We start from the raw sequence: 15,093 nt of genomic DNA, 5'->3' as shown, positions 1-15,093 counted from the left end.
GGATCGATAAAACGATATCAGCTGCGTTTTCTGATCTCACGTCACACACACCACAGTCATAGATAGCCACGCCTCCTGTCAATCAACCAGCACGTCACTCAAAACGAAGACAGGTGAATGACGAGACCAGTTGCGCGCCCCTGTATTAAGCCTCTGTCGACATGCATTTATGTCTGTATTTGGATTAGCTGAGAACATTTTCAGAAATTAAGAAAACTGCTTCAACTGAGCAGGTGATTTACATCGTTCTTCTATTGAACAGGTAATAATATAAACAAGTTGAATCAATTCAAAAGTGAAACTATTTCAAAAGACAAAAGACATTTTGTGAAGAATACGAACGACATCGGGAGAGTAGCCTAAAGCTTTTTTATGAAAAATTAATCTGTTTAAAAATAAAAGTGTAATTCTGCTGTCCAGAGACAGAATGGATTTATCAACTGAATTAAGTTTGTGTTTGATGTTCTTCAGTGTTGAGACGGTGGTTCTGTCCTACCAGGTGAACTGAGAGCATTATTTGAAACACGTCTGGTACAGATTGAGGGATGGGTTGAAATTATTTACTTGGATAATCAACAACTGGCCACTGATGCTGTCAATAGAGTTTCAGTTCCAGAATATTCCTCTAACAAATATTCAAGGGCCACATACTGGTCATGTAACACTGACGAAAGTGAAACTATAAAAAAAGTGAAACTGTTTCAACAGGTTTTGAGACGAAAACAAACAACATCAGGAGAGAAAAGCTGTCTGTGTTTACAATATTACTTTTTACTGTATTTCTGAGCAAATAAATACAATTTCTGAATGGTATTTTTCATCAAATGTGAACTGAATGAAGTTTGTGTTTGATGTTCTTCAATGTTGAGACAGTACTGACAGACACTTAGTCTGGATTCGTCTGACCAGTGTTATGCCTGTTACATTACATTAGATTACATTAGATTAGATTTAACTTTATTGTCATTGCACATGTAGGGTACAAGGCAATGCAATGCAGTTAGTATCTAACCAGAAGTGCAATAAGCAGTATAGAATATACCAGGTCTACAATGTGTTACAAATGTATAATAAATATATAGATAAGGCAGTACTATGGACATAATTTACAGATTTTAAATACTATCAGCATGATATACAGATAGATGTACTGTGAACAGGTGCATTATAAATACAGATGGATTATTTAAGTGTATGTACACTATAGGCAGAAACTATGAACATATGAAAATAATTTACAGTGTAAATGGACTGTAAAGTGCATATAAAATATTTCAGTGTGCAAATGGATTACTCAGTATTCTGGATGAACAGACAGTAGTGTAAGTAATAACATGTTTACTGTTCTTTGCTTGTTTGTAAATAAATAAATAAATCAGTCAGATGTAGTGGTGAAGAGAGGTGAGTAGTCTGTGTATGTGTTGTGGGGGGTGTCAGAAGGCAGAGTTCAGTAAGGAGACAGCTATAGGGAAAAAGCTTTTCCTGAATCTGCTGGTCCTTGTCCGGAGGCTCCTGAAGCAAATCCCGGAGGGCAGGAGGTTAAACAGTCTGAGGTCAGGGTGAGAGGAGTCCTTGAGAATGCTGCAAGCTCGATGTAGACAGCGTTTCTTCTGTAAGTCCTCAATAGCTGGAAGTGGAGTCCCTGTGATGCGTTGGGCAGTTTTCACAATCGTCTGCTGTGCCTTGTGGTCAGCAACTGTGCAGTTCCCATACCAGACTGTGATGCAACTGTTAGTTCTGTTAGCATTGATTGTTACTTGTTTTCACTGACTGAACATGTTGAATCCACATTTGTCAGGTCTTGGTCAGAGAAGTGACATACTGCACTTCTATGGTTGTCAGTTTTAAACTTCCTCTACACTTTTTCTCACACAGCCATCAAGCACTTGCTGATCAAATTACAGTTGCACAGAAAGACAGAAACTCAAACAGAACTCAGATCCAATTTAAATGTGCCATGAACAATTAAAAAGTCACACAACAATTGCTGTAAAAAATGATTTCCCAGAGATGAAACAAGCCCATTAAGGGTTCAGCAGCTCTATTGACTGTAAATATCAGCTGCTCACAGAATCAAGGTTGTATTGAGGAATCAGGAAGTTCGAAGGATCACAGTCCTTGCAGTCATAAATGATTCAGACACTCAGATTGATTCTAGGACTAGTTTCTGAATCTTTTGAACTGGGCATTGAGTTGAATGGTCATTCATTCAAAGCTTTGTGTATGTGTGTGTGTGAATATAGTTTGTTTTACAATATATTTTAATATTAAGTGGCATAAAGGAATTCATAAATATGTTTAATTTTTTTTCGTTTAGCTCTGCCTGTAAAATGAGTCTCTATGGGAAGAGAGAGGAGGAGGAGGATGTTCAGAAACATAAAGCAGCATCTACAGAATCCAGCTGTGTGTCTATGAAGAGTGACAGGTCTATGGTGAGCCCCCTTGATTTTAGTGATGGAGCAGTGACCTCTGACCATAAGTGAGTATAAACATGTTATTTAAACATATTATTGTTTTTTGTTTGTATGTGTGCATTCATTGAATTTACTTTTTCTACTTAATTGTAATTTGTGGGGTAATACTTGTCTTTAAACCTTTTCTGAAGTCTCTAATTACATTTCTACATACAAATTTTCATAACAGATAAAAAGACAGGTTTCAGTTAAGTTTTTATTCAAAGATTTGTTTCTGAAAAATCATCAACAATCTTACTGATAGAGCTTATAGAAATGGTAATTATCAATCATTTAACTTTAGTACAAAAAAATAAAATGCTACTTTAATTTAAAGGATTAGGAATACTACTTTAGTTTACATGTTGAGATTAAACTCTGCAAGTTTCTCAGATTTCTCAAATTTCTCAAACATTCCTCAGATTCCTTCATCTTGTAAAAGCAGTGAGTGAGACAAGAGACATGCAGATCCATGTGCAAAGTTTTATTTGAAGACATGGTCAGAAACAGGCAGGGTCGAACACTACCAAACAGATTTAGCACAGGCAAGACACAAGAGTAGTCCGGTAAGCAGGCATGGATCAATCGATGTTGAACGTAATCCAGGGGGAGAGGCAAATGGATAATCCAAACAAACAAACAATAGTTCAGAAGAGGGGCGAACAGAGTCCAAAATGGCAAGGCAAAGAGATAATCCAAGACAAGCGATAACTCCAGGGCAGGCAGCAGACAGACAGGATGAGATAAACAAACTAGAATCAAGAAGGGTATAACAAGACTAGGCTAGACTCTAGTCGAAAACTAGGACAGGAGACTGGCTCCGTAAATTTGCTATCACTGATTGAGGGATAAACACAAACAATACTCGGCCCTGAATAGTGGCTAGGGCCTCATATTAAGGGGCCGTCCACATATCGCGTCTTTTGCACGCTCAAGTTCGTTATTTCAAATGTAGGCGCGCGATATGCACGCTAATAATGGAAGCAAACACGCTCGTTTTTTTCAGGCGCGTCCGCACCGCATTGAGTTAAAAACATCTCAACTTTTCAGAAAGCCACAAGCGCACCGCAGGTCATGTGACAAGAACCAACCAATCAGCTTCATCCTTTCCCGTAACAACGTTAAAAGCTCAGCCAAGATGAAGGAACAACTGATCATAGCTGTATATGGATAGAAATATCTTAAATAAATTTAGTAGCAGAGCTACTGTAAGCGATTCTTTGTGCTGCAAATCCATTTATCCTTTGCTGAAATTTCCGAGTCTTCATGGAGAAAGCAGGTCAATGGCAGATGCCTCAGGAGCGCAAAGTGCCCGAAGGCTTTTGGAAAAATCAGAAAGTGGTGCCACTTGCTTTTTCTACGCGTTTTTAGGCACGATGTGTGAACGGCCCCTTAACGTGTGTGTGATTGCTTGCAGGTGAGTGCATAATCAGTGCAATGAAGCAAGAGAAATGTAGTCCAGGGTGACATGTGACAGTCTGTGTGGTGTGAGTGTCTATATAATCGGAAGGCAACCTCAAGGTTTACCCTTGTTTTACCCTATTTTTTGTCTCTGTGTCTTTTGGCAAGTTTTCAAAAAGTTTTTTTTTTTTGATGCTTTACCTCCCTCTACAGTTTATCTAACTCTTGGCAGCCATCAAGCACTTGCTGATCAAATTACATTTGCACAGAAAGACAGGAACTCAAACAGAACTCAGATCCAATTAACATGTGCCATGAATACTTAAAAAGTCACACAGTAATTGCTGTAAAAATGATTTCCCAGAGATTAAACAAGCCCATTAAGGGTTCAGCAGCTCTATTGACTGTAAATGTCAGCTGCTCACAGAATCAAGGTTGTATTGAGGAATCAGGAAGTTCGAAGGGTCACAGTCCTGGCAGTCATAAATGATTCAGACACTCAGATTGATTCTAGGAATAGTTTCTGAATCTTTTGAACTGGGCATTGAGTTGAATTAGCATTCATCCAAAGCTTTGTGTGTGTGTGTGTGTGTGTGTGTGTGTGTGTGTGTGTGTGTGTGTGTGTGTGTGTGTGTGCGTGCGTGTGTGTGTGTGCGTGTGTCTGTGTGTGTTTGTGTGTGTGAATATAGTTTCTTTTACATTATATTTTAATATTGAGTCACATAAGAATTCATGAAGATTTTTAATTTTTACATTTTTATTGTCTGTGTTAAGCTCTGCCTATAAAATGAGTCTCTATGGGAAGAGAGAAGAGGAGGAGGATGTTCAGAAACATAAAGCAGCATCTACAGAATCCAGCTGTATGTCTATGAAGAGTGACAGGTCTATGGTGAGCCCCCTTGATTTTAGTGATGGAGCAGTGACCTCTGACCCTAAGTGAGTATAAACATGTTATTTAAACATATTATTGTTTTTTGTTGGTATGTGTTTATTCATTGAATTTACTTTTTCTACTTAATTGTAATTTGTGGTGTAATACTTGTCTTTAAACGCCTTTTCTGAAGTCTATAAGTACATTTCTACATACAAATTCTCATAACAGATAAAAAGAAAGGTTTCAGTTAAGTTTTTATTCAAAGATTTGTTTCTGAAAAATCATCAACAATTTTACTGATAGAGCTTATAGAAATGGTAATTATCAATCATTTAACTTTAGTACAAAAAAATAAAAGGCTACTTTAATTTAAAGGATTAAGAATACTACTTTAGTTTACATGTTGAGATTAAACTCTGCAAGTTTCTCAGATTTCTCAAATTTCTCAAACATTACTCAGATTCCTTCATCTTGTAAAAACAGTGAGTGAGACAAGAGACATGCAGATCCATGTGCAAAGTTTTATTTGAAGACATGGTCAGAAACAGGCAGGGTCGAACACTACCAAACAGATGTAGCACAGGCAAGACACAAGAGTAGCATGGATCAATCGATGTTGAATGTAATCCAGGGGGAGAGGCAAATGGATAATCCAAACAAACAGACAATAGTTCAGAAGAGGGGCGAACAGAGCAAAGAGATAATCCAAGACAAGCGATAACTCCAGGGCAGGCAGCAGACAGACAGGATGAGATAAACAGACTAGAACCAAGATGGGTATAACAAGACTAGGCTAGACTCTATTTGAAAACTAGGAAAGGAAACTGGCTCCGTAAAGTTGCTATCACTGATTGAGGGATAAACACAAACAATACTCGGCCCTGAACAGTGGCTAGGGCCTCATATTAAGGGGCCGTCCACATATCGCGTCTTTTGCAAGCTCAAGTTCGTCAGCTTCATCCTTTCCCGTAAAAATGTTAAAAGCTCAGCCAAGATGAAGGAACAGCTCATCATAACTGTATATGGATAGCCATTTTTAAAATAAATTTAGTAGCAGAGCTACTGTAAGCGATTCTTTGTGCTGCAAATCCATTTATCCTTTGCTGAAATTTCTGAGTCTTCATGGAAAGAGCAGGTCAATGGCAGATGCCTCAGGAGCGCAAGTGCCCGAAGGCTTTTGGAAAAAATCTGAAAGCGGTGCGCCTTGCTTTTTCCACGCATTTTTAGTCATGATATGTGAACGGCCCCTTAAAGTGTTTGTGATTGCTTGCAGGTGAGTGCATAATCAGTGCAATGGAACAAGGGAAATGTAGTCCAGGGTGACGTGACAGTCTGTGTGGTGTGAGTGTCTATATAATCAGAAGACAACCTCAAGGTTTAACCTTGTTTTACCCTTTTTTTTGTCTCTGTGTCTTTTGGCAAGTCTTCAAATTTTTCTTGAAATTCTGTAACGAAATCTAAATTTAATTTTCCACACTGGCTAAACAGCATTTGGCTCAGTTTACTACAGTAGCAACACCCCAAACTCTAGCTGTTGGCTGCGTAGAGGAGTGCAAATACATAGGTTGAGAGGCAGGTAGGACATCGAACCAAATGAAATGACTTAACAGACTTTTTATGGGCCTGAGTCTTCCACAGAAAATATTTTGACCACTTTAATTATTGATTAAAGGTGTGAAGAGAATAAACCAATATAACAAAGTGTTTTTGCCATTCTTAGCTTTAAGGTTATGTTTTGGTTATGTTCAAAGGAGCATTTAATCTAATATGTTAACTTTATTAAGTTATACATATAAATTATAATGCTTAAGTTTATAGCCCACAATGTACAGTGTACTTTTTTGTAATAACGGTGTACCTATGCAATATGTTAATGTACTGTAGATATAATGGAACTGTGTGCAAAGTTTGGGGAATAAAGGAGTAACAACCTGTTGAAATCTCTTTAGTATTAGACCGCTTGAAACATGGAACATCAAAGTAAATTGGTTACACTTTTGCGGTGTCAAAGCAACAAGATAATTCTCCACATACACTCAAAAAAATTACTCTTTAACATCAATGAAAGATAGATATTTAATTTGGAATGCTTTCCTTTTAAGACGGAAGGCATGCATGAATTACTGACACACGTTCAGTTTTCACCCAGCTGTTTATGCTAACTTAATCCATAACCCTAGTGTATTTACGTGAGGTACTGTACATGATAAACATTTGGACTGTTGTGTGTGTGTATTTGAGTGCTGAGAACTGATTGCGCGCTGTATGTGAGAACTGAGGAAGTGGAGCGTGCATGCGCGTGCAAGAGAGAGAGCACTTTTATCAGCACGATTCTGCCTATCCCACCTTCACTAACTTTAATTTAAACTACAACGAATTATGACTCCAGGGAAAACCGGGATTATCTGGTCACCTTATCCCTACCACTTCGGGTGCTAAGGTCATTGTTTCAGATTGCTAGTTCACGTTTATTAGCCTATCCATCCACTGCGGCTGCCATACTGAGACTAGATATGCAAACGGCCCTTATCCGATCGCAATTCAATGAGAGGGACACACATTTTGTAAGGACAATAGCTTATAGGATGCATTTTGAATGTCCGGTAGTCCTCCAATAACATTATAGTCCAGTCTCGTCTAGTTAACAAAGACGCAGCATAAATTATTCTGAATAATTAATGTATAATTTCATCATCAGATATTATTTTTAGCTCGTCAACGTCTCATCTTGGTCACAGAAAAAATGTTTGTTAACGAATATTTTTCGTTGTTTTCTTCGTTAACGAAATTAACACTGCCAAACAGAAATGAAAATTCATTTACGCAACCTTCTCATTACATACCTATGTGCATTTCTTTCTTCTGCTGAACACAAAATATTAAATGTTGAAAACCAAACCAGTTCCCATTGACCTACATTGTATTTTTTGTCAATATTTCTGTATTATTTTCAATGGAAGAAAGAAAGAATTAAAAATTTTCTGGCAAAATTAATCAATAAATTATCAATTAATATTTTTTAATTGTCTATTTCTAGAAGCACTGCCTGTAAAATGAGTTTCTATGAGAAGATTGAGGAGAAGGAGGATGTTAAAGCAATATCTCCAGAACACAGCTGTGTGTCTATGAAGAGTAACAGATCCATGGTGAGCCCCTTTGATTTCAGTGATGGAGCAGTGACCTCTAACCCTGAGTGAGTATAAATACCCACTGCGCAATGTGATGTCGGAGTGACATATTTTTCATGTAATTTTTGGACGTCCAAATTCGTTCTATTGAAGGGGTTGTTGTGTAACGCCAGGCGACGTCTTTTTTCAACATCTTCCCCACATCTAATGTTGATGTCCGTGGGACCTCAGTGTAATGGCTATTTATAGTCCAAATGTGGTCAATAGTGGACACCTTTTCAACATCAAATTTAGATTTATTTTGGACGTCGTTTTTATAACTTCTATAACTGTGGTCCCATGTTTCCAGAGGGTGGAGGACGTTTTCTGTGCCAGTTAATTTCCCTGTAGCTTTGTTTGGCTCAACAGCTAGTTTCAACAGGAAATGCATTACACATTCGTATGCAGCTCCAGTTATCACCTGCTGAGACAATCAAATGCAAAATGATCTGGAACAGTATGCCACCTTCTGAAATGGGACTAAATAATTTTTCAAACTCCATTTGATTGTATAGATAAAAAATAAAAAAAAGTTTTCTGCCTGCCTGAACTGACACTTCTGTATGCATATGGTGCAGTTTCATATTAGAGTTTCATAGTTTAGTGTGCAGGAACGTTTAAATGATTTTCTCCATTTTAATACATTTAAAGATTTATCTGTTCATCTCTCTGTTTCTACAGAGTGAAGAGAGGTGATGAGATCAGATCAGAGACGTCCCGTCTGACCTGCATTGACTTCGACTCTCACACACTCAAAAGGCAGAGAGTCAAAGACCAGCACAAAAGCAGCATGAAGAACAAGTATGAGAGATTATTTGAGGGAATCAAACTAGAAGATAATCAAACCCTCCTGAACAAGATTTACACAGAGCTCTACATCATAGAGGGAGAGAGTGAAGGAGTGAATGAAGAACACGAGATTTTACAGATAGAGAAAACACCCAGAACACAAGACACTTTAATCTGCTGCATTGACATATTTAAACCCTTAAATCAACCAGGATGTGAGGAGAAAGATGAAATCAAGACCGTTCTTACTAAAGGCATTGCTGGAATTGGAAAAACCGTCTCTGTGCAGAAGTTCATTCTGGACTGGGCAGAGGGAGAAGCCAATCAGGATGTAGATTTCATGTGTGTGCTTCCATTTCGAGAGCTGAACTTGATTAAAGATCATCAGTACAGTCTTCACAGACTTCTGCTGGACTTTCATCCTGAACTTCAAGATCTGGACTCACAGATTTATGAGGAGTGTAAAGTTGTGTTCATCTTTGATGGTCTGGATGAAAGCAGAATTACACTGATGTTTTCAGATAATCAGAAAGTTTGTGATGTGAATGAGTCTTCATCAGTAGGTGTGTTGATGTCAAACCTAATCAGAGGAGAACTGCTTCCCTCTGCTCTCATCTGGATCACCTCCAGACCAGCAGCAGCCCATCAGATCCCCTCAAAATACATCAACCGTGTGACAGAAATTCAGGGATTCAATGAGCCTCAGAAGGAGGAATATTTCAGAAAGAGAATCAGTGATGAGCACCAAGCCAGCAGAATCATCTCACACATCAGAAGATCAAGAAGCCTCCACATCATGTGTCACATCCCTGTCTTCTGCTGGATCTCAGCCACTGTGCTTCAAAACCTCCTGAAACAAGATAACAGTGGAGAAATCCCTCAAACTCTGACTGAAATGTACATCCACTTCCTGCTGACTCAGATCAACATAAAGAGTCAGAAGTATGATCAGAGAGATCCAGAGAAACTCCTGAAGTCTAACAGAGATGTGATTGTGAAACTTGCTGAACTGGCTTTCAAACAGCTGATGAAGGGCAATGTGATGTTCTATGAGGAGGACCTGATTGAGAGCGGAATAGATGTCACTGCTGCCTCAGTGTATTCTGGGATTTGCACTGAGATCTTTAAGGAGGAATCTGTGATCCATCAGAGGAAAGTCTACTGCTTCATTCATCTGAGCTTTCAGGAGTTTCTAGCTGCTTTCTTTGTGTTTTATTTCCATGTAATCAAGAATGAGGAAACACAGAATTCATTTCTAGAGTATTCATGGCACAGTCAGAAAGGCTCTGTGCATGACCTACTAACATCAGAAGTTGATAAGTATCTGAAGAGTAAAAATGGACACCTGGATCTTTTTCTGAGGTTCCTGCTGGGCGTCTCACTGGAGTCCAATCAGAGACTCTTACAGGATCTGCTGACACACACAGTGAACAGCTCAGAGACAATCAATAAAATCACACAGTACATTAGGGAGTCAATCAAGGCTGATGAAGGTCTCTCAGCTGACAGATGCATCAATTTGTTCCTCTGTCTGCTTGAAATGAAGGATCAGACTCTCTACAGAGAGATTCAAGAGTTTGTACAATCAGAGAATCACTCGTTGAGGAAACTCTCTCCATCTCACTGCTCAACAATCGCCTACATGCTTCAGATATCAGAGGAGGTGTTGGATGAGTTTGATATTAAGAAGTTCAGCACATCAGATGAGGGTAGGAGGAGACTGATACCAGGTGTGGTGAACTGCAGAAAAGCTCTGTGAGTATTAATTTATGTGATGAATCTGTGTAACTTTTTATTTTTTAAACAAGATGTCTAACTTTTCAAACTCAGAAGGAGGCGATGAGCCTCATTTTTTTTATGTTTAGTCACAATATTTTCAAATCACTTTTATTTATACTTAATCCATAACTCAGTTTAGATTTACTAGGAGAATAGAGATTCATATAGAGGATAGAATACAGGTCATTGTCAGAAATATTGCTACTTTTGGAAAATATGATCAAGAAGTCTGTACTGTTTATGGCTCAGGGTGTGTGTGTTGGCAAATGTCACAACTTCACTTTTCAATCTATAATAATTTTAGAATTGGTATTTGAGGTTAAAGGCAGCATCTGTGATCAGGCACCTCTTGTTTTAATGGCTTTGTTCCTGTACACCATATAAAATTTTTATAACACATGCAAAAAAAAAATAATAATAATAATAATAAGCATTGATTCATATGATGTAATTATTTTTACATCTTGTTATGTCAATGTATTTTATTTTTAAAAAAGACCATTATTAACTGTTCTTGTATTCCATTTGAATGAATATTTTTTTGGATAAGAATCCTTGGAACTAGAACCAAGATACTGCTTTGCTGACATTTGTAACAGATATGAACTCTTTTGTTGTGTTTTCACTTTGTTTTGTCATCTGGGATCATATTCACAACAAATTTAATCTCACCACTAAGAGTTCTCCTAAACAGTAGTCAAAGTTTTTAGCAAAGAGTTTTACCAAGCTGTTGAGACAAACTTTTACTAAGGAATAAAGAGAAGTGTTAAGCTAAGAGTAAGGGTGGGGTCGACCTCATTGCTATGGATGATGTCAGCATGCTTACTAACTATGCCCACAGTATTATAGAGATTTAAAAATTGAAATATTTTAGAGTAAAGATAAGGGTTTAAGAATAAAAATGTTACATTCCGAGACTCTCCCATGTCATATTCACGAGTTCACTGATCTATATAAATATACATTTCGATGGTTTAAGGGAACTTTAAGTGAACTCATTATATCAACTCTATATCTTCATATAACTACAACATGCCCAATCTTCATTGGGAAGTGTTTGTCTCCTCCTTTTTGCTGCCGTCTTGTTACTCCTAACTACATTGGTTGGGAGACCTCTCCAACTCTCTTAATTAATTTAGGAGCTGAGACCTAGTCCAAACACTAAACTTTTACCCTGAGCGAATTTATACATACGGCCCTTTGTCTTTTCAGTTCGTCTGTGTCCTCATTTCGAGTATTAATTCATCAGTGCTCATTAGTTATTCCCACCACCTGTTTGTCATCAGCTGCCTTCCTTATTTAAGCTCACTCCGTGGTTCTAGTCTTTGTACTGTTGCACGTTTGAATTGGTGTGTTTCAACTCCTTGTCAATGTGGATTGTCTTCTTCCCTGGATAATATTAAACTACTTGCTGAATTGATTGTTGAATTGTTGACTCTTTGTGTGCCTTTCTTGATACTACCATGACAAGAATGAATTGAAATTAAAACTATTGGTTTTAATCCCTTGCGTTTGCAATGAACTGTTTGTCATAATCACTCACAATAATTTTCAGAGTGCAAGAGATTAGAGAGGGAAGCAGCCATGGTTCATTTAATAGTTTTTAGGTTAAATAAACAAATATATACTGTTAAATTGTTAGTTCACTTAAAAATAAAGTCCTTACTTTCACATACTTATTTTCTCATCTTCCAAAATGAAGGTTTTTATTAATTTTTTATTCTCTCTTCTTTTTGGGCAATCACCATCTCCTCAATATTAAACCATATTTTATCCTGTGTTATAGACTCGCTGGCTGTAATCTCACTGATCGGTGCTGTGAAAGTTTGTCTTTATCTCTACGAACATCAGACTCACTGAGAGAGCTGGACCTGAGTAACAATAACCTGCAGGATTCAAGAGTGAAGCTTCTCTCTGATGGACTGAAGAGTTCACACTGTCAACTCAACATACTGAGGTAAAACAGATAAATGGTCACTTGATAATTAAATTAATAATTGCCATCTGCTCTGGTTCTGATCCAGTGTGTCTGAAGACTTTGGATTTGGATTTCCTCCATTCTGTTATTATAAAGAAATTTTGTTAATATAAAGAAACCAGATTTTTATTACACCGCTATCTGGAATACTTTATTCTGGTATATTGCAACATCCAGCGGCCTGAAAAAATCTTGAACTGATATCAGACTTATCATCCACGGAATCATTCTCTCTTGATTCATTCAAGAGGCAGGCAAATAGTGCCATCATGCTGCTTCAGTTATGGATTGTATTGAAAATTAAATCAATGGAAATCAGTACTAATAGACCAATTCTGTGTTTGCAAACAATGATGAAGCTCAAACTCTGGTTGGCAGTTTACACATAACACTATATATAAACTGATTTGTGTTTGTACTGTATGTGTGCTGAGTTTTGTAACATGCTGTATGTATCATTTTTGTAATAAAAACAGCATCTTAATTATATAGCCACAGTGAATAACTGAACAAAGCAAATTAAAATATATGTCTGGACTTAAAAAATCATCATGTGACCCTGGATCACAAAACCAGTCAATTTGAATACTGAGAAAATCGGCGTTAAAGATGTCCAAATGAAATTCTTAGCAATGCATATTACTAATCTAATAATTTACTAATAATATGTACGATTTATGTAGACCCCAGTGACATGTAGGTTTAGGGGTGGGATTAGGTTTAGGTCCCTCGTACAAATTCATACGAATTGTACAACTCGTTAAAAACACATGAATTAGCAAAAATCATCTGAATTTGTATGAGTGAAGTTTTATGAATTCATATGAATTAGCCACCTTGTAAAATATGTATGAATTTCCATGAGATCGGCTGAATGTACCTGTGCTACTTGAGACTCATTTTTTTTTTATTTTTGTAAACCATTTTCAGAATGAGCACTTCAAAATTTGTAACACATATTCTAAGGTGTTTCTTCTGTCCGTCGCACTGACCTGATGTTCACTCCTATTGAAAATAAACATAACTTGCTTACACTTTCAATAAGTTCCAAACTTAAAATAACAATTTGCATGCTTAGGATATTTACTTTGTAAGAATGCACTGGGAGCCTTCAAATATGAAAATTATATTTTTTATAGATAATGTTTACTCATTTAATTCACAGTGTGCTTTGGTATTGGAGGTGAGTTAATATTCAGTGTTCACATCCTGATGAAAAATATTTGTCAGGTGATCAATATGCAAGACTCAGAAAACAAAATTTGAACCCACCATTTTCTTTTTGTTGAAAAACATTTTATCCTGTGTTGTAGACTTGCTGGCTGTAATCTCACTGGTCAGTGCTGTGAAAGTTTGTGTTCATCTCTACAATCATCAAACTCACTGAGAGAGCTGGACCTGAGTTATAATAGCCTGCAGGATTCAGGAGTGAAGCTTCTGTCTGATGGACTGAAGAGTTCACAATGTCAACTTAACATACTGAGGTTTGTGATTTTCAGTTTAATGTAACTCAGTCTTGGCAAAATAAATTTGACCTATCAGTATCTGATACCACAGTGTGTTAAACAGTACTTGGCAGCTGCTCTCAACTAACTAGTGACAGTAGAAAAACAGTCAGGAATTGCATGTTTTGGAAAGACACATGACAATATTTTACTTGCTTGTGTTTAGAGTGACAGATTGCAATCTAAGTGATCAGTGCTGTTTTCTTCATCTCTACAATCATCAAACTCCTCACTAAAAGAGATGGACTTGAGTGACAATGACCTGCAAGATTCAGGAGTGAAGCTACTCTCGGATGGCCTAAAGAGTTCACACTGTAAACTCAAAGTACTGAGGTAATATCCCTTTTTTAATTATTAATGTGATGTGACTAGTGGACTTGAACAGAAACTGTTACTGATATCAATTCCTCATTAGTCTCAGTCACAGACCTCATGTCCAGGGACCGTTGGTTAAACGTCTGATGCATATGGGACACAGAAGTGGAAACACTTCAGGAGTGTCAAAGTCGTTATAATATAAAGATGAATTATACAGGATTTCCGGGAGACGTTTGTGTCGAGTTCTTTAACTTTCTGCCTGGAATTAAAGATGACGTGCCACCAAACACCCTCACAAAAGAAAAAAGCCGTACTGTTTACAACTGTGACGAAGAGTCCTAATTAGGATCAACTAAACACTGGGTTTTCAAAATATTTGAAATTTAAATTTAAAGATTGCGGCATATAATCTTAAAAATACATCCAAGAGTTTAACACACCGGTCTGTTATTGTGGCGACATTTGAATATTTAATTTAATTGATCATCAAGTCCACTCATTCCTGTTTTTGTTGTCAATCTAGCAACTTGCGTGTATGTCAAGTCTGGGGGGGGGGGGTGAAAAAAACCCTCTCCAACATTTTGAATTTGTACTGCAATTATTTATTCATTTTCAGAATGAGCACTTTGAAATTTGTAACACATATTCTAAGGTGTTTCTTCTGTCCGTCGTGCTGACCTGATGTTCACTCCTATTGAATATAAACATAACTTGCTTACACTTTCAATAAGTTCCAAACTTAAAAGATGTAGAACTAATCAATTATCTTTCCGGCTCAAGACTGCATTGACTGACACAAGTGAATTACTACTGGCAGAACATAACCTAT

The 15,093-nt window shown here is 37.3% G+C and overlaps 1 protein-coding gene across 2 annotated transcripts; it reads left to right on the top strand.

The window, feature by feature from the left end:
- Positions 1–103: 103 nt before the first annotated feature.
- LOC113117779 (NACHT, LRR and PYD domains-containing protein 3-like) lies at positions 104–14,653 on the top strand. Of its 2 annotated transcripts, none has more exons than XM_026286698.1 (8): positions 104–233; positions 2,318–2,479; positions 4,629–4,790; positions 7,766–7,921; positions 8,577–10,439; positions 12,250–12,420; positions 13,755–13,925; positions 14,113–14,653. In XM_026286698.1, exons 2-8 carry the CDS (start codon positions 2,331–2,333, stop codon positions 14,180–14,182), a joined length of 2,742 nt encoding a protein of 913 aa, XP_026142483.1. In that variant the 5' UTR covers positions 104–233; positions 2,318–2,330; the 3' UTR covers positions 14,183–14,653. The 2 variants fall into 2 exon arrangements, with proteins under 2 accessions (XP_026142483.1, XP_026142482.1); XM_026286697.1 differs by having other exon boundaries at positions 104–262; positions 14,113–14,652.
- The last annotated feature ends 440 nt before the right edge of the window (positions 14,654–15,093 follow it).

Source organism: Carassius auratus, chromosome 17, assembly GCF_003368295.1.
Source record: "Carassius auratus strain Wakin chromosome 17, ASM336829v1, whole genome shotgun sequence".
Classification (NCBI taxonomy): domain Eukaryota; kingdom Metazoa; phylum Chordata; class Actinopteri; order Cypriniformes; family Cyprinidae; genus Carassius; species Carassius auratus.
This window is presented reverse-complemented; position numbering and strand designations above follow the sequence as displayed.